The sequence below is a fragment of the Idiotropiscis lumnitzeri genome, chromosome 6 (genome assembly GCF_059441095.1).
Source record: "Idiotropiscis lumnitzeri isolate Australia: NSW breed Sydney's pygmy pipehorse chromosome 6, RoL_Ilum_1.0, whole genome shotgun sequence".
NCBI lineage: Eukaryota > Metazoa > Chordata > Actinopteri > Syngnathiformes > Syngnathidae > Idiotropiscis > Idiotropiscis lumnitzeri.
Genome location: NC_142396.1, coordinates 14,264,812 through 14,282,786, shown reverse-complemented (window position 1 = coordinate 14,282,786; position 17,975 = coordinate 14,264,812). Strand labels below are relative to the sequence as shown.

At 40.7% G+C, this 17,975-nt stretch overlaps 1 protein-coding gene across 2 annotated transcripts in view; it reads left to right on the top strand.

Annotated features, from left to right (window-relative positions):
- Positions 1 to 17,975, top strand: part of LOC148335350 (neural-cadherin-like) — a 121,111-nt gene that overhangs the window by 83,377 nt on the left and 19,759 nt on the right. The window contains exons 18-28 of one of the 2 annotated variants that reach the window (XM_088297611.1): positions 493 to 2,101; positions 2,785 to 2,878; positions 3,721 to 3,905; positions 4,629 to 4,858; positions 5,299 to 5,576; positions 8,199 to 8,413; positions 11,122 to 11,249; positions 11,999 to 12,126; positions 14,428 to 14,551; positions 15,851 to 16,037; positions 16,280 to 16,446. In XM_088297611.1, the coding sequence (XP_088153737.1) occupies positions 493 to 2,101; positions 2,785 to 2,878; positions 3,721 to 3,905; positions 4,629 to 4,858; positions 5,299 to 5,576; positions 8,199 to 8,413; positions 11,122 to 11,249; positions 11,999 to 12,126; positions 14,428 to 14,551; positions 15,851 to 16,037; positions 16,280 to 16,446 (3,345 nt within the window). Of the gene's footprint in view, positions 1 to 492; positions 2,102 to 2,784; positions 2,879 to 3,717; positions 3,906 to 4,628; positions 4,859 to 5,298; positions 5,577 to 8,198; positions 8,414 to 11,121; positions 11,250 to 11,998; positions 12,127 to 14,427; positions 14,552 to 15,850; positions 16,038 to 16,279; positions 16,447 to 17,975 lie in introns of both variants that reach the window. The other variant, XM_088297610.1, reaches the window with a different exon arrangement.

The following is a 17,975-nucleotide window of genomic DNA, read 5'->3' as shown; positions in this document are numbered from 1 at the left end:
TGTAATTATTATTGCATGTACGCTAACGTTTACTGTAATATTAATATACCAAAAAATTATATATATATATATATATATATATATATATATATATATGTAATATATATATAATAACTCCCAATGCCGCACAATCAGTAGAAAAATGATGGGCGGCTATACAGTATATTCTAATGACACAAATAGAATGCTTTTCTACTCTAAAGTTGTTACTTATGTCTCTCTCTATATGTTTATATCATTTTATAGAGATAAATAACCTACCACTTGGAAAATGCATTATGTCTCCTGGAGTTGCGCATCTTCATTCATAACTGAATGAGTAATGCTTTTTGGGCGGTCTGGACATTGTAGGACTTAATCAAATTTCTTAAAACGCAAAAGTGATGATAGCCTGTTTTGCTTGCTGGGGGCCCGTTGTAAAAACTTCTTTTAATCTGTGCAAGGTAAAAATCAATGAAAATCCATTTTCATATGTTGTCTTCATCTCCACAGGTAACAGCGACTGACCCAGACAAAGATGCAGACCAAGGGGCGATACGATATTCCATACATGGCCAAGGGGCAGATTCACACTTTATGATCAATGACATCACTGGCGAGATGTATGCCCAGCGTACTATGGACCGAGAAGAGCGTGCTGTCTGGCGCTTTGTTGTCATGGCAACAGATGAGGAGGGCGAGGGATTAACCGGTTTTACGGATGTTATTATCAATGTGTGGGACATCAATGACAATGCGCCCACTTTCTCATGCCTGCCTGATAATTGTCTTAGCAGCATAGACGAGGACTCACCTCCTGGAACCTTTGTTGTGGAAATGACAGCAGTAGACCTTGATGATGCCGCTGTAGGCCAGAATGCAATCCTCACCTACCAAATTACTGAAAACGTGCAGAACACAAACAATGAAGACCTGTTTACAATTGATTCCAGCACTGGCACAATATCAGTGGCGTCTGACGGCCTGGATCGGGAATTGGTGGATAGTCACCGGCTAGTGGTGGAGGCCTGCGATGGTGGAGGATTGACAAGTACAGCAACTGCCACTATTATCTTAACAGACATTAATGACCATATACCAAAGTTTCAAGAAGAGAAGTGCGGCGCTATTGTGCCTGAGAATGCTGATGTGGACACTATTGTCCTGGAGTTGTTTGCCATTGACCCTGACGCCGGTCCATACGGTCAACTGACATTTTCTGTGATAGATGGAGACTCAGAGCAACAGTTCTACATGGTGAGCCTCAGATTAGATCAGACGGGTGTTCTGAGATTGAAAAGGAAACTGGACTTTGAAAAGCCAGAGGAGCAAAACTTTAATTTAACCGTCAAAGTAGAAGACTCTCACTTCTTTAGCCTTATCCAGTGTCTGATTCAAGTTGAGGATGAGAATGATAATGCCCCTGTGTTTGCCCAGAGCTCTCATCTTCTCTCCCCACTGAATGAGGATATAGCCGTAGGAACCACGATCATCCAAGTGGTAGCTACTGACTCTGACTCAGGTTCAAATGGGGAGATTCTGTACAGTATTCTTCCTCAGTCTGACCCATATGGACAATTTACAGTGAGCCAATCTGGTATTATTACAGTCACCAGGCCCCTGGACAGAGAGACATTGGCAAATTATGATTTGGTTGTAATCGCAATTGACCAAGGTAGACCAGCCATGACCGCCAGTGTAATTGTCTACTTGCCACTGCTAGACGTGAACGACAATGGTCCAGAACTCGAGAGAGTTTATAGTCCTTTGGTGTGGGAAAACAGTCTGGCACCTCAAGTTGTCAAGCTCAACACAAAATCTACACTACTTCAGATTTTGGATCGAGATTCCCCAGAGCACGGGCCTCCTTTCCTCATCTCGCTGCCTTCGGTCTATTCGGCTGATTTTCACCTTCAGGATCATGGGAATGGCTCAGCCACACTCACAGCCCTGCGGAGATTTGACAGGGAAAGGCAAAGCAAATTCCTCTTGCCCGTGATTATGAGTGACAGTGGCTATCCACCAATGACTGCCACAAGTACACTCACGATAACCATTGGTGATCAGAATGATAACGCCCATCAGGCAGGGGAGAAAGATATCTACATGTACCGCCACAGGGGTAAGTTGCTGATTTACTTTCATCTCTTTCCTTTTTGTGACATATTGATTGATGAAGAGGGAAAATTATGGTACAGCTGAAGGCAAAGGTTTTTACTCCCATACCTGCTCTGTGCCATCGGGATTTGTAACTGTGCAGTTCCAATTTCATTGTAATAGTTTGTTGTGTCTTCTTCAACTGTGTTTTAATAGTTTATTGTGTCTTCTTCAAATCTATTCCAAGTTTCACAGTGTATCCTTGCCTTCTGAGTCAAAGCTCCTCTGAATATCATATGACAATGCAGAATTATCACTACTACCGCTGTTTATTTTTTTAAATTAATACCTGACATTAGTTGGTTAAGTATACTATTTAGTTAACCATGCAAAACTGCCTCAAAATACTGGTAATGGTAGAAAACAGGAGCACTGTGACTCATCCAGGCTGCCATTGTTAACACAGCTACAGTCAGCTACTCTGGCACTGCAGGCTGATAATAACATAATCCATACTCAGATAGGCCGGCTTCCTGAAGCTCCGCGCTCTCTGAAGTGGAGCGCTGGGAGCCTATTCATCCGAGCAGTGGGCTCCACAGTTATGATCATAATAAGTAGACAAGAATGCAAGATAAGGAGATAAGTGTTGGCATCAGCAGAAGTCGTCCCAAAAGAATGGTTGTGTTTGTGTGTGTTTACCTTAAACAGGACGGAAGGCAAATGTAACGCTGGGGAAGGTGTATGCGCTAGATCCTGATGACTGGGACAACAAGACCTACACTCTTGAGACAAGTGCAGCCAAGTAAGAGTTTCCAAAATAAAACATTTGTTTTTAAAGAAAATCCCACATCCCATGTGTGAAGATTAACCATCGCTGGTTATTAATGCTGGGTTGATTTCAACCTGATTTTCTCTGACAAGGGTTAATGTTTCCCACCAGGATCATTTGGCCTGACACTTAACTAGTAAATGTTTATGCTCATTGTACATTAAACATCTACACACCAATGTATCAATTCACATTAAATGTGTGCAAATCATGAACATCATAATTGATTACCATTATAGAAACTAGTCTGCAACCCCCAGACAATTGGAGTCCACATAGGATCAAATATATTCAGAGACGATAACCATATATGCACAGTGCGACTCCTCCAGGGACGTTATACATATACTTAATATTCAAAAACCTGAAGATCCGATAAGAAATACCAATTCCATATTTGTTTATTCATACACCAATGTCTGACAGTTACTATGACAACTATCAAGCTATTATAAAAGCTAGCGGGGGTAAAGGATTAGCATTTATTTTCCCATTTCCTCTATGTTGTTTTGTGTATTTTTTCAACAAATCCACATCCTACTGGAATACCGTAATTCCAAGGAATGAAATGATAAGTAATTGTAAGGATCTCATTTGTCAGCTATTTTCAATCACTACAAGGGCTGATAAACAAAATAAAACTAGTGTGTTCCATAGTAGAGCTCAAATCCAGTGGCGACTGGTGCAGTTTTCTCCAATCGCGACTCATGTTACAGTATCATACCTCTACTGTCTACTACTTTCTCATTTTTGAAAGCAACAAAGTAAGTATCTCATTTTCCTCTTAACTTAATCTTTCTTCTCTGAATCAGCAGATATTTCAGTGTGAATCAAAGCTCAGGACTTCTGACTATTCGACAGAACACACCAGTAGGGAGTTATTGGATGAGGGTCGGGGTGTCTGATGGCGTGTGGCCCGACGTGATATCCGGGGTTAGAGTTCATGTGAGAGATCTGGAGGAAAAGGCAGTTCTGTCATCTGCTTCTCTACGTTTGACAGGTAATTTATATCCCGTAGCTATGAATGAAAAGATTTAATTATTGTAGTACTTTTCACCTAGCGATTATCAGGTTGTTAATCCAACTAAGGTTAAAATAATATACTGTCAAACCTTTTTATTTGTAATTATTTGATGTCAACATCTATCAGGCTTTGTATAAAATGTGTTAAATTGTTTGCTGTAACAGTCTGAGTGTTAATTTTTCTACCAGTGTCTTCACAAATCCCAGTGATAAAGGTCAAATTGGCTGTGTCAGGTAAAGTCCTTGACATTTAAAAACCAATCTGAAACCAGAGTCGAAGACTATTATGGAAGGCTCTGTGACAAGTCATTATCATTTTGGAAGATTAAAGATGATATATTCTCCATATATTATTGAAAGGTGGCCTCAAAGATAGAATTGATTTTACACACTCTAATTTCAATACACCGTCAGCTGGTCTTGGTTTTAAAGTGTACCATTTGTGATGAAATCGCCATGCAGATCTTTGTCGATGTGGGGGGCGTGACGTACATTTCCGTCTAGAATCAAAGCGTTCAGCTGGATTTGTTGGCAACTTTGGGATATGAACGTGTTTAGTTGGATCAATAGTTGGAAATGTTGGACTTCCTCTTGTGCTAATGGAATTGCAGACTCTGACAGCTTTGATCTACTCTGTAGTTGTCATTGATGAGTTGTTCATTCATATCCCATGAACCTTTCCTCTCTTTGTATCCAAAAGGCATAACCCCAAGAGATTTTATCGACTCTCATGTCGACAGGAAGAGTCGGTTGGAGACACTCTGGGACTTCCTGTCTGAGACCCTGTCTGTCAGACCAGGCAGCATTAACATTTTCAGCATTGCCGACAGGGGGGAGAAAACACTGGACATCCATTTCTATGTGCTGTCTGATACAGGCTTCATGCATTCAGAGAAGCTGCATGGGGCTCTTGCTGCACATAAGAAAAAGGTATTTATCCTGATTTGTATGGCAGATGAAAAAACTGATTGAATATTACACAGTATACTTGGGGGTTTGAGAGGAAGAAATAAAATGGCATTTTCCGTTCTCTTATTTCACACAAACCTTTCTTTTTATTGCCACTTTGTTCTTCAATCCATTTCTTGTCAGTCTCCTCAACATTGGTACTGCATTCCTTGAAGACCTAAACATACCCCGCAACTTTAGCAATCATTTTTCAAGCAATACGCTATATGTAGATTAGATGTTTTTATTGTCATATGAATATGCGGCAAAAGTCATGTTATCCTTTGCCGTATTCATTACAGTAGGACTTCACCTCACTATCAATTCTGGACATACAAAACCTCGTATGTTGACTGACAATTATTTCGTTGCCCATTAATGTCTCCTTCGTCTTTCTCTTTCTTCTCCTATTTCCGCTGCAGCTGCAGTCATTGCTGTCTGTTAATGTAAGCCAGGTGCAGGTGGATGAGTGCGTGCACGCTGACTGCAAAGCATCAGGTGGCTGCACCACGCAGCTAACCATTAGCGAGTCACCGACTCTGGTTGACTCTGATGCGTTGTCCTTAGTGTCAGTAAAGGTGACGACCTCAGCCGTATGCGGTTGCACCGCCAGAGAAATGACTCACCAAAGCTGCTCCTCCTACTCCAGTAACCCCTGTCTTAACGGGGGAACCTGCATTGATGCGCAGAATGGATACAGGTAAGACCAAAACCAGTGTCGCTTCTACTCTCTTATAGCATACGTGGATCTACTACTGACGGTCAGACGCCTTGCTGAATGTGGCTAGAATTACAAGTGTGACTTTTATGACAAAAATCTCGTTCACCTGTACCTTGACCTGACTTTGTCACAACTGCTCTGCTGTGTCGTCAGTTGAATATGGAGTAGCGAGGTTTTCAAAAAACATCCATCTAGACAGTATATGTCCAAGTACTTTTTACTTGGATTGAACATTTAGATATATTTGTTTCTGACTGCTGCAATGTTCACTTGTACCAAGTAAAGAATAAATATAGACTTTGCGTCATGGTCATTAACATAAAATATAAAACTTCACAGGATGACTGCAATTATCAGGAAGCCTTTAAAATGTGCAGTCTCCATGAGACTCAAAGGCTCCAGCACGCAGTACATTCCATGCTAACACTAATGCCCAGATTAAATAAATATAGGGCAGAGGGATTAATCCAACTTGGTCCCCCTCCTCTATGCTCACAACTTCAGAAAATCTAATTTAATTCCATTTACATGAACATATGGGTTTGTCAGAGCCATATTCTTCAAAGTGAGGATGCACAGAACCCATTTGTTCTCTTATCTTTTTTTTTCTTTTGAAGTTGGCTGTGTTGTAGCTGTTCTGCTGCATTGAGCCCTTGTTATGTGAAGAAGAATCTCACTCTATATGTGCTGAATACTGTCGACTCGCTGAATTTACTAAAGCCAAAAATTGTAATTTTTGCTACTGTTGTGTGTGGACATAACAAGCAGCTCCAGACAGCAGTTGATTAGATAAGTCGGAGGTGGAAAAATATCACTTCACTTGACTTACTCATATTGCTCTCAAGAGTCTGAGCTGTGAAAGAGTGAGAGGTTCTGTTTGGTCTGAACATACGTATGCATAACGCTTCACTCTGCATAAGCCATCTATATAGGTGAGAATAGATCTGTATTCCTGACATGCGTCACCCCTCTGCAAAATAAACAGCAATGTGGCCCTAACAGCCTCAATACACAGAGCTTTCCTCAGGCGTTGCATGGAAATAGATGAGTGTGACATTATCAGCAAAGCCACCTTGTCTCACATAGCACCAGAGTGGGAGACAAGACGAGATCAACCAGTCAATCTCCTCCATCACAGTGACTAAATGAGGTGTTTGTCATTGAGGCATACCACTTCTGATGTTTAGGTGTTATGATTTTATCCATCTGAACCAACACATTCATTGAACAAGAAATCTTGACATCTAGAGAGTAAGAAAAAGCATTTTTACAGTGGTGACCTGGGATAAAAGTGAGCCAACTTACATGTTTTTTGAGATACAAGCCTCTGATTTATGATTATTATTTATTTATTTTTGCTTTGGCTTGGAAGTTTATACTTGAGATAAAATCGCTAAGCAGTGAAGCAGGTGGAATATTGCCCCGGGGCAGCTGTGGCTACTTGTGTAGTTTACCACCACTACAGTGTGAATGTTTGAGTACATGAAAAATGTATCCAATGTGACCACTTTGAGTGTCCGGTGGTGAGTGTGTGTGTGTGCTTGTGTGTATTTATGTATGTATATGTGGTGTATACATCCATTAAAATTCACTTCATAACAGTTTTTGTTGTTTTTTTGTGGAAAAAAGGCTGGACTAGATTAATGTCATTTCCATTCATTTCATTTGGAAAAGATGTTTTGAGATTTGGGCATGAGTGTGGTCAGTTATTTGTTAGAACTGAACATGGATGGAAATGTACATTTGTTAGCCAACCTGGCGGCCTCACATTTTCTTTGGTGGTTCAACTTTAAAGGGTGTGATGGGGTTGAGATCCGGGCTCTCAAGTTCTTCCACACTAAACTCAGCCAACCATTTCTTCATCGAGCTTGCTTTGTAAATTGGGGCACATTCATGCTGGGAAAGAAAAAGGGGCTTCCTGAATAAAGTTTTTTGTGGAAAATAATTCAGATTCTCCGCTGTTTCAAATGAGCAAAAAACTCAAATCAATATACGCACAACATACATTTGCTATTTGTTTTTATGAAATACAGCTATCCCTGATGCAGAATCAGTGTAAGCCCTGCATGATGGCCTCCTTGAAGGACCATTTGCAATGAAAACACTTGGAAGTTGACTCTTAAACATCTTTCTCTCTTTTGAAAGTCATGGAGCAAACCTGTCTACATACATTAGTTTTTGGTCTTGCCACTTGTGTTAACACTTAAAGCACTTGACCTTAATTGCGCAAAAAAAAAAAAAAAAAAAATATATATATATATATAAATATATAAAACATTTATTTATTTGAGTTATTTTTTTCCAAATAAGAGCGCATTCTGTCTTTGCCGTGTGGACCAATGTATCGAAATACATGCTTTACTTAATTGTCTCCATTTGCTGTGATGACTCAAATCGACGCGTGTTGCCCTCAAAACTATTTTAATGATTTAATGTAGGTTCGAAAGCCCTCTGAAGCTAATGATCGAAGTCTTTTCTCTGACTTTGTCTGCGTACCTGCCAAAGAAAAAACGTGCTGAAATTGGTGTGATGATTTCAACACAGACACTTTTGTCCTACCTTGATTGTTTTTCTCTTTTGTCGTTTTCCATGGTGCTACAGGTGCAGATGCCCCCCTCACCATGACGGGCCGGACTGCCAGCAGACAAGACGTAGTTTCCTTGGCAACGGCTACGCCTGGTTTCCTCCCATAAAGCCGTGCTTTGATAGCCATCTTTCCCTGGAGTTTATGACAGAAGAAGATGATGGACTGCTGCTGTATGCTGGCCCGTTGGCCACGCTTCTGCCTGGAGATGTTGAAGACTTCTTGGCCATTGGTAACTGCGTAATTGCATGTATGCCCCAGAGTCTCTGGGTCATAATTGCTTGAAATTCATGGAATTTATTTTGGTGTGTTTTATTCCTGGATTTTTTTCAGTACACTGTTGCGAATGTACAGTGACCAGGCACTAGATTGTTACCTGACAATTTAATGAGATCCAAAAAGATATGCAAAGGTGGGCGCATCAGTAAATTAGGACGATTCATTTTTTCATTAATCGCCAGCGGCCAGGCCACCTGTCCGGTCATGATTATTTCAAGCTGAACCAAAACTGTAATTGTCAGTCGTCCCTAGCATTGTGCATAGTTGAATTTGAAAGTATTTTTTTTTGACAAATCAAAAACTTCTCTGTTCTGTATTTTAGTGAGCTTTTTACTGTTTATGATCTTTACAATGAGTTATATAAATGTAGTAGATATTTAAAACAGGCGGCAGGATGGCCGACTGGCTAGAACAATGGCCTCACAGTGCAGAGGTCGTTGGTTCAATTCCGGCCCGGCCTTCCTGTGTGGAGTTTGCATGTTCTCCCCGTACCTGTGTGGGTTTCCTCCGGGTACTCCGGTTTCCTCCCATATTCCAAAAACATGCATGGTAGGTTGATCGAACACTCTATAAATTGTCCTTAGGTATGAGTGTGAATGCGGACGGTTGTTTGTCTACTACAGTTCAGTGTGTACCCCGGATACTTTCCGAAGACCACTGGGATAGGCTCCAGCTCCCCTTCGACCTTCGTGAGGAGAAGCGGTTCAGATAATGGATGGATGGATACTTACAACTTGCAAAGGAAAATCTTCCATCCATCCATCTCTTTTCAATACCGCTTCTCCTCACTAAGGTCGCGGGGGGTGCTGGAGCCTATCCCAGCTACCATCGGGCAGTAGGCGGGGGACACCCCGAACTGTTTGCCAGCCAATTGCAGGGCACACAGAGACAAACAACCATTCGCACTCACACTCATACCTAGGGGCAATTTAGAGTGTTCAATCGGCCTGCCATGCATGTTTTTGGAATGTGGGAGGAAACCGGAGTACCTCGAGGAAACCTACGCAGGCACGGGGAGAACATGCAAAGTCCACACAGGATGACCGGAGCCGGGATTGAACCTACGACCGATGCTGTCTCTCACTGTGAGGCCATCGTGCAAACCAGTTGGCCACCGTGCCGCCCGCAAAGGAAAATCTAAATTCTAAAATGTATGGGCTAAATCTAAAATTTATGGGCGGCTAAACTAATGTTGTTTTTGTTACATAAGAAAGAATGAAAATGTAACTTTGATAGCCCTAATATATATGTTAAGTTAAAGCGTTAACTCTGGGGATTAATCGATAAAATTTAATGCAGTTAAATATTTTAACTCAGTTAACTCACTTTTAGTTACTTGGTTTTGGCCTTAGTGCGTTATTGTGGGATGGAACATCTGGCCAATCCTCGCGGCATCCTTCATTTGCATCAAAATCAGGACGGTGGAGAACGCACACCATAGTACGCTTTGCTTTAACATTGCGGAAACAGGAATTAGACTAGCTGGAGTTTGTGCATGACATCGGCACGTCGCCTGTAATGTCTCCTCTTTCGGGTGATTTAGTCGGCTATTTGTGTGCAGTGCATTTGGGGACTGCCTTGTACCTCCGCATCATCCGTCTGTTCGTCTACTTTTTGTCACTGAATTGCGAGATGCGCTGAGGGAACGGGTAGTGATCTAGATTATTGCCGCTGCACGAAAATGACGATGCACCCGTTTTTACCTGAGCGCTACTTTTTTTTTTACCAAATTATCAGTGGCAAGGCTGCTTCTTGCACCGTCATGCCCAGACAGGCGCAACACCGCCCCAAACATGCTAGACTATTGTTGCGCTGACACGAAATGAAGTTACCTTCGTTTATACGCCGAGCGCATGAGCAACTCTCTACCAAAAATAATGCCGCTTTTGTTAATTCTATGAATGGCTCTGATGTTGATCTATTTTCTTTAAAACCAAGCTGTCTGATAATAACTGATGCTTTTTAATGTAATTGTCCAATCATTTTTTCCCAGTATTTGAGAACTGACAAAGCAATTATTAATTGTGAGTCCATCATTTCCTCATTTGTTGTCAATTTTTGGAACATGCAAAATTGCTTCAGGGTGATTTTCTTTTGTTAAATGGTGCGGAAATGTTTTCTAAATGTTTACTGGTCATTAGTCACACCAGTTGTCTCCTTAATAGGTTTCAAGTTTGAAATACTGATCCTACGTCCACCCAAAGCCATGGATTAAATATGTAGCTCTTGGGGCTTAATGAATAGAAGAAAAATAGAATATACTGTATACAGTGGTGGCAATTCTGTTAAGTGTGATCCTTTTTAATCATGGAAGTAGTGACATTTGTGATTTATCACATTGTATTCGGAAGAATCAAGTCTCAAGAGGATTTGCTGACTGCGTTACTAAGACTTCTGAGGTTACATTTAGTTTTCCATTGGTGTTTCACGGCTGTCCATGTCATTTTCCAAATTACATACTTGTTTTTATATACAGTGTAGTGTTTTCCTCATCCCGTGAGATTTTTTTTCCTGCATGCATAAACAATATATTTATAATTTATTCCTTGAGATTACTTTTCTTCTTGACCTTGGCTTGTTGTGAAATAACTATACAGTAGTTGTTTTAGTAATGGTTTTTATTCTTGCATGGTGTTGATTACTGCACTGTCTTCCCAACAGAGCTGATTGGTGGAGCTCCCAGTCTGAAAATCAACCATGGTTCGGGCACCCTTGTTCTCCACCTAATAAACAGTGCCGGCCTGGCTGACAGACGCTGGCATCGCCTTGATGTGAGGAGTAACAGTAAAGTAAGACAATAATATTTATGCTGTCAACAAATGAACATTGCTGGTTCAAACTTTTGCTTGGATTTTGTTCAGGTTCGCATCATCTAAAGTAACCTCATAGTGGAGCAAATAAATAAGAATACACAGAATTTTATGATTCCCTAAAAATGATTTGCAAAGACAAATGTAATTATTAATTGCTTGGTGTCAACACACTGTTTGGCTCAGAAATTGAAACACAAGCAGCTATGCATGTGTGCTCCCCTGCTATTTCTTTGTTAACCTACAATGGCCGTGATAACTCTGCTATTTTTTTAATTTATTTTTTTATGAAATGTATCTACTTGTCTATCGTGAAAATAGCCACTATATTGCTTATGTCCTCACATGTAGGAAAGGACAAAATGCCCAGAGAACAGTAAAACACATAAACACACTCAAGCGGGAAGGGGCTCTTAGCCACTCCTCACACCCAGACACTCACACTCTTCAGAGTTTGAGCCAACCAACCGACCTCCAGATTGTTATTTAAACGCGACACCACCAGGCTCGGCCTCATAATATATAGAATACACTGGTAAATACAATTTATTTGATCCATTTTATGCTTGCATTTTTTTCCCAAATGTCTTTACTATGTGTTTGCAACATATGCTTTGATGAGTCTAAATTAGTTTACATTTTGGGTAAAACATAAAACTAATTCGGAATTTTTACTATTGTGGTTAAGTCTGTAATGTGGGGTTCACTGTACCCGTCCTATCTTTAAGGAAGTGCGCTTTACTCTGGATCGATGTTCCACTGCCATTGTCATGGAGACAGAAGGTGTGGACTCTTGGGCAATGACAGAGGACCGCTCCTCTTGTGAAATTCGAGGGGTAACGCCCAACCGGGCCAAGTAAGTTCCATCAAAAACAGTATACAGCACAGCACAAGTGACATACAAATGTTTTACTCTGTATTCTTCCCTTTCAGGCATTTACATTTATACATGCATATACATTTTTGTGTGTTCGTGGTCACGCTGGAAGAAATGGCCCAATGGCACAAAAATTTATTGGACTGTAAATGTATTCATCACGTATATGAGTTGTATTCATATAGTGTTCATGATATGTCCAATTAAGGAGCCTATTTGCCTTGGCTTTAGGATTAAAGAGAAATTCGTAAATTCCTCATAAATAAAACACAGTTGTTCCAACAGATAAACGATCTTCCAAAAAAAATATCCATTCAAAATTGTGCTACATATTCCAGTGGCGATAATTCACATTAAAAATTATCCATCGATCCATTTTCTCTGGTCGAGTAACCCTAAAAATTAACAATGTAAAAGGATATTCAGAACTCTCTCCTTTTCTTTTCCTCTTGCCATCATGTGTCGTAATTCTGTCTTCTGTGTCCTCCTTTCTAAACAATATAAAAATCAATTGATTGCAGTTAGCCGCGATATCTTGTGTCTATGTGACGACGGGGCCACCTGTTTCGCTGCTCTCTTGCTACGTGTGACGCTCATCCATATACACAGCAGAGACATTGCGGCCCAAATAGCACAAAACATAACAACATGGTTCAGTAACGTTTCAAGTTGTGGGCAGAGCTTGATGGTTAACTGCACATTGTAGTGGTAGAAATGGCCCATTTTATCATCCATATGGAAGAAGCAATTGCGCCGATTCACCACTGATAAAATGAGGGCACTGTTCCTAGCTTGCATCAGCTCATCCACCTTTTTGTAATAATGGTATTCATCGTCAAATACGTGAAATGTGCTCCTTTAGTGCCACACATTGGGCGTGTGCAAGAGAGTGTTTGGAGTGGAGACCACTGACAATTGTTTTTAGTCACAGTTCAGAATCAGAATCAGAATCAGAAATCCCTTTATTGTCATTGTACTCAAGTGTGCAATGAGATTAGAGAGCTCCCCTCTCCAGTGCAATACAACAATAATTCAGATAGATATATAAATTAGATAACTGTAACGCACCCAGCAGTGTGAATGTAGCCACAGTTACATAGCATTTTTTTGGACATTATTTTGTGACATGATGATTATGTGGTGGTTTAGGTCACAAAATACTGAAGGCCCGGTCAGAAACTCACTGCCCACCATTGGCGTTATCAAACATGTAAGATTTGTATCAGGAATTTATAGTTTGACTGCTGTGTCATCCTTTTTTTTTTGCAACATGGTAGGGGGTAAATGAAAAGTTGTTTTACGTGCGCAATATCGTTTAATATTTGCATTTTCATCCATTATAGGATCGCAAATGAAGTACTAACGGTAACGCTCACTCGATTCTAGCACTGGCAGATGTAAACATTGTGTCATTTGCATAACTTGTTGTCAGCCATGTAGATTGTGGTGAGGAAGGAAAGGAGACGCAGGAGGTGTGTCGCAAAAGGCTTTATTGAACATATCATGAACTCAACCGGATATTCGTCACACCAAAAACACGTCGTCCCCCAACAAACCTCTCGAACCTTCCATGGGGGGAATCATAACAGCAAACACCACAACATCACTGGCTTCTTCTTCGTAGGGTTGACAATTTTACAATGTCACTATATGCAAATCAATTATTCACCCAGTTTTCCTTTTTTTTCTGAACTGTATACCAAAACATTTTCTCTTGCAGGAAAATTAATTTTGGAGAACCAACTGCTAAAAATAAAAATGTGTAATTTCCTTTTTATCTGTCCGAGTACATTCTAAATATAGCAACGGAAAAAAAATCATATCATTAACAGTAATAACTTGATTTATGTAGTGCTTTCCACGGACCCAAGGACATTTACTCATATATACTTACACTGTGTGTGTTCCGACTCTATGCTCATTACTGTTTTGTTTTGTTTTTTTGTTTAGAACTTGAGGTAAATAGTATGAAGTTCTATCTTATTATAACAAATGTATGTAACAAAGGAACACGCGTCTGTTTTTATTTTCCTTCTCTAGTTCTATAAAAAACTGTGGTTTGCGGTATTGTTGTCAGCTATTTTTCAAAATAAACCGAACAGGAAGAATATGTGACCTTTGTTGTCAGGAAGCAGGTAAAAGTGATGAGAGGCTCGGCCAATGAAGAATGAAACCATATATTTGAGTGTTGACAGCTCATGTGATTTGGCTGTTTGCAATGCCTTTTCAAATTACATTCCGTTCACACGTGTATTGACACTGTTCATCTTTTTGTTCCAGGTATCTAAATGCGAGTCACGCGTTGCAACTCGGAGGGGTCAATATGAACTCATTGTATGAATACCCACAGCTACAACATAAACACTATATTGGATGTATAAGAAACCTACGTTTGGACAGCAAGGTAATGTAACAGTAGCAGTGCTTTGTTCTAATCCGCAAGGATCTGGATGAAAAGGTGGCTATACAGTAACTGCACTCTGCTTTTCTTGGTTGACTTGAGTCATTGTTAGAGGAAATAAAGTTAAAATAGGTCACAATGTGTTTTCAAGGTTGTATTGTGGAAGGGAATGTTGTCCTTGTTGTTTCAAAGCACTGCCCGCCCCCAAAAAAGGCTCCATGCATGACAAGAGGCAAACAGCAGTTTCAGAATTCCTAAACATTATTTAAAGCTCATTAGCTGGCTAATTTCCTATTCACTTTCACTTACCATAATTTCCGGACTGCAAAATCTAGCCATAAAAACTGATTTGTACATACATTGGCCACTTCAGACGAATAGCCGCGGGTCTCCACATTATTAATTGGGATATTATCTATATTATAAACGCAGATAGATGCTTTTTTATTTTCCCTAAGCGATGCAGAACGGAGCCATCGTTACACAAGTAGCCAGTAACAGTGTACACAGTGTACTCAGACTCTTGTTGTTGCACGAGGCAACTTCATAGATGAGCTCAGATGGAGATTGTGCTATATAGATGGCTGTATTTATTGCACTTGATCCCTTTGGTGAAATTAAATGTCATTTAAGATTCTTATTCTGGCTCTCAATTGCTTCTTCACACAACCACGCGTATCACTTCCGTGTTTTTGAGTCTCTCTCCCTCTATCTCTTACTTAGTCTCTCTTTCCCTCTCTCTCTCTCTCTCGGTAGAACTGCAGGGATGAACGAAAACCCACTTCTGTCCTTGCTTAGTCTGTCCTTTTTCAAAAACTTCTCATCTATCGTATTTTCCGGACTATAAGGTGCACCTGCATATAAGCCGCACCAACTCTAAAAAAAAAAAAAAAAAAAAAAGACGCACCAGGGTAGAAGCCGCAGTTTTCTAGGTTGAAAAAAATGTGTTGTTTACTGCATGCACAGAACGATTTTGTACTGTGAATGCACATAAAGGTACATAGACAGATTGTTAAAATAGTGCCTTTTAACATGGCAACAACTTTGCTCATTAAAACAGAACAGACCCAAGAGAGAGAAAAAAAAAAATCGAGATTTATTTAGCATATTTTCTGAAGTATCGAGCGCCCCTACCGGTGAAAAAAACAAATCAACAGAAAAGCCGCACCGTTGCATTAGCCGCACGGTTCAAAATCTAGGAAAAAAGTAGTGGCCTATAGTCCGGAAAATACGGTACATCTTTATTTATTCATTTAATATTTTTGGACCAATTTTTTTGTCCTGCTGCCCCCTTTTGTGCAGCTTTATGACCTGAGCTCTCCAGCTGAATCGGTAAACAGTGTGCCGGGCTGCTCCTTCACGGATGACCACTGCACCAACACAGAGGAGCAACCTGCCTCCTGTGGCATGATGGGACGCTGCGATGGCGAGCGGGGACCTGTCAGCTGCCGATGTGACCCGGGCTTTACTGGGCCACATTGTGACCAACGTAAGCACTTTGAATCACTGTCAGTGATTGCATAAGTTTTGGGGGAAAGCAGTGGTCTTAGGTCATTTATTCTCACAACAAACAATCTTGAAAATGCCATTCTCTTTGAGTTTCAAGATGTTCTCACCCTTTCCCTGCACAAAGTCACAAAGCAGAGTCAGGCCGCACTGTGATATTCTGATGTACTTCCTAGTTGACAGCTAAAATAATTGAACATGCTTTGTGTGTTGCTGATGGACAAGCGGCTCCAGAGTTCTCCTTTGATGGACGCAGCCACATTCAGTTTCAGCTGTTATGGTCCCTGCCTGCGAGACAGATAAGAGTCCAAGCTGGGATTCGAACACGTGCCGCCTTCGGCGTCATCCTCAGTTTGCTCTCTCAGGAACAGAGTGAATACCTCCGTTTAGAGGTGAGTCACAACCCTGTTCTTGTTTTTTTTTCCACCAAGACAGCTCTAATTGTCTTGTCTGTGTCCCGATAAATGATGATTGGGGCCCTAACAGTGATTGCTGTGAATGCTTGTCAGGCTGAGTGTTACAGCCCTGCCTGTATTTCGTAGTGTGCTGTTTCACTGTAGTTATGTGAGTACGTGCGGGGCTCAGCAGTCCGTCTATGGAAGGTTGGTTTCTGTAGTGGTGTGTGTGTTGTGTCGTACGTGTTAGTCCCTATGCCTATTTGTACTGCCGTCTTTCATTTTTGGTGCATTGTTCGTCCTCCGCTGTAGCTATCGTCAATTCATTTGTTTTTTCCACTTAATTCATCCGTGTGTACTAGGACTTTTGCCATAGTCATTTATAATTCATTCATATCGTCAGATCATTCATATGTTGGACTAAGTCGGGATTCGGGATTTACTTACTCAAACATACACCTCCATGTTAGTCCCTTCTCTGGTCGCTCTAATGCAGAAGGGTCGTAATATAGTTGGGGACTTATCCTTGCACTAAGACAGTTGAGTTTCAGGGGTGTTTACTCTGTTTTGAGATATCGAGTCTCTGTTGTGTTGTGCCGCTGTTCCCACTCGTAGTGTACATTTGGAAAACCAAAACCTTGTTACCGCTCTTACTCGCTTCAACTCCCTCTTCTGTCAGTCCCTTCATTGCAATTATGCAGAAAAGCTACTGAGGGGTCTGGTGATTGACAAAAAGATTTTTTCCCGGAAATTATTTTAGTAGGTCTGCAAATGTCACGTTCTATTTTCACACTGCTCATTTCAGAATCAGAATCAGAAATCCCTTTATTGTCATTGTACTCAAGTTGACATTGCCTGACACTCTCTTTGTCGAACCTCCTTTGGAGTGTACGTAAACTGGGCCCGAAGAGACTACCGAAACCACCAAAAAGTGTCAAATGGAAGTAATGGTTGTAAAAAATTGGTTTGATAAGCAGCAAAATGAGGTCTATTTACACTTTCTTCTGAATGACGCACTGCTGACGGGACATGAACATTATGATGTTTTTTTCCCCCCGTTATTATTCATGACTTTCATCTCCTTGTGTGGCACGTCGAGTGCAAACAGCACATGGGGATAAATGGCTGTCAGATGGTGTTTGTACTGCTACTTTTTATGAAATCACAGGTCAGCTGTATGCAAGGAGCCCGTTTCACTGAATTTGATTTCTAAAACCACCCCCCTTGGAAAACATCTTGTCTTGGTGCTGTTTAATGTTCTGGCCTCATGCCTTGTTCTTCTTCTTGGGGACTTTACGCGACATAAGGAAAATATTGTTGTCCTCTTTCCCTTGTAGCTCTCTCCCATTGTGACAGTACAAGGAAGAGGTGAGCTTCTATTAAAGATTTGATATGTGTCGACAGCAGCGCACAGGAGGCTTTTCATCTTTGTTTGTCTTTTAGAAAGACATATGGGATATTATAAATGTTTTCTACAGAAAGTTACCAGATGCCAGTATTCCCCAAGCATGATGCTGATTTAAGAT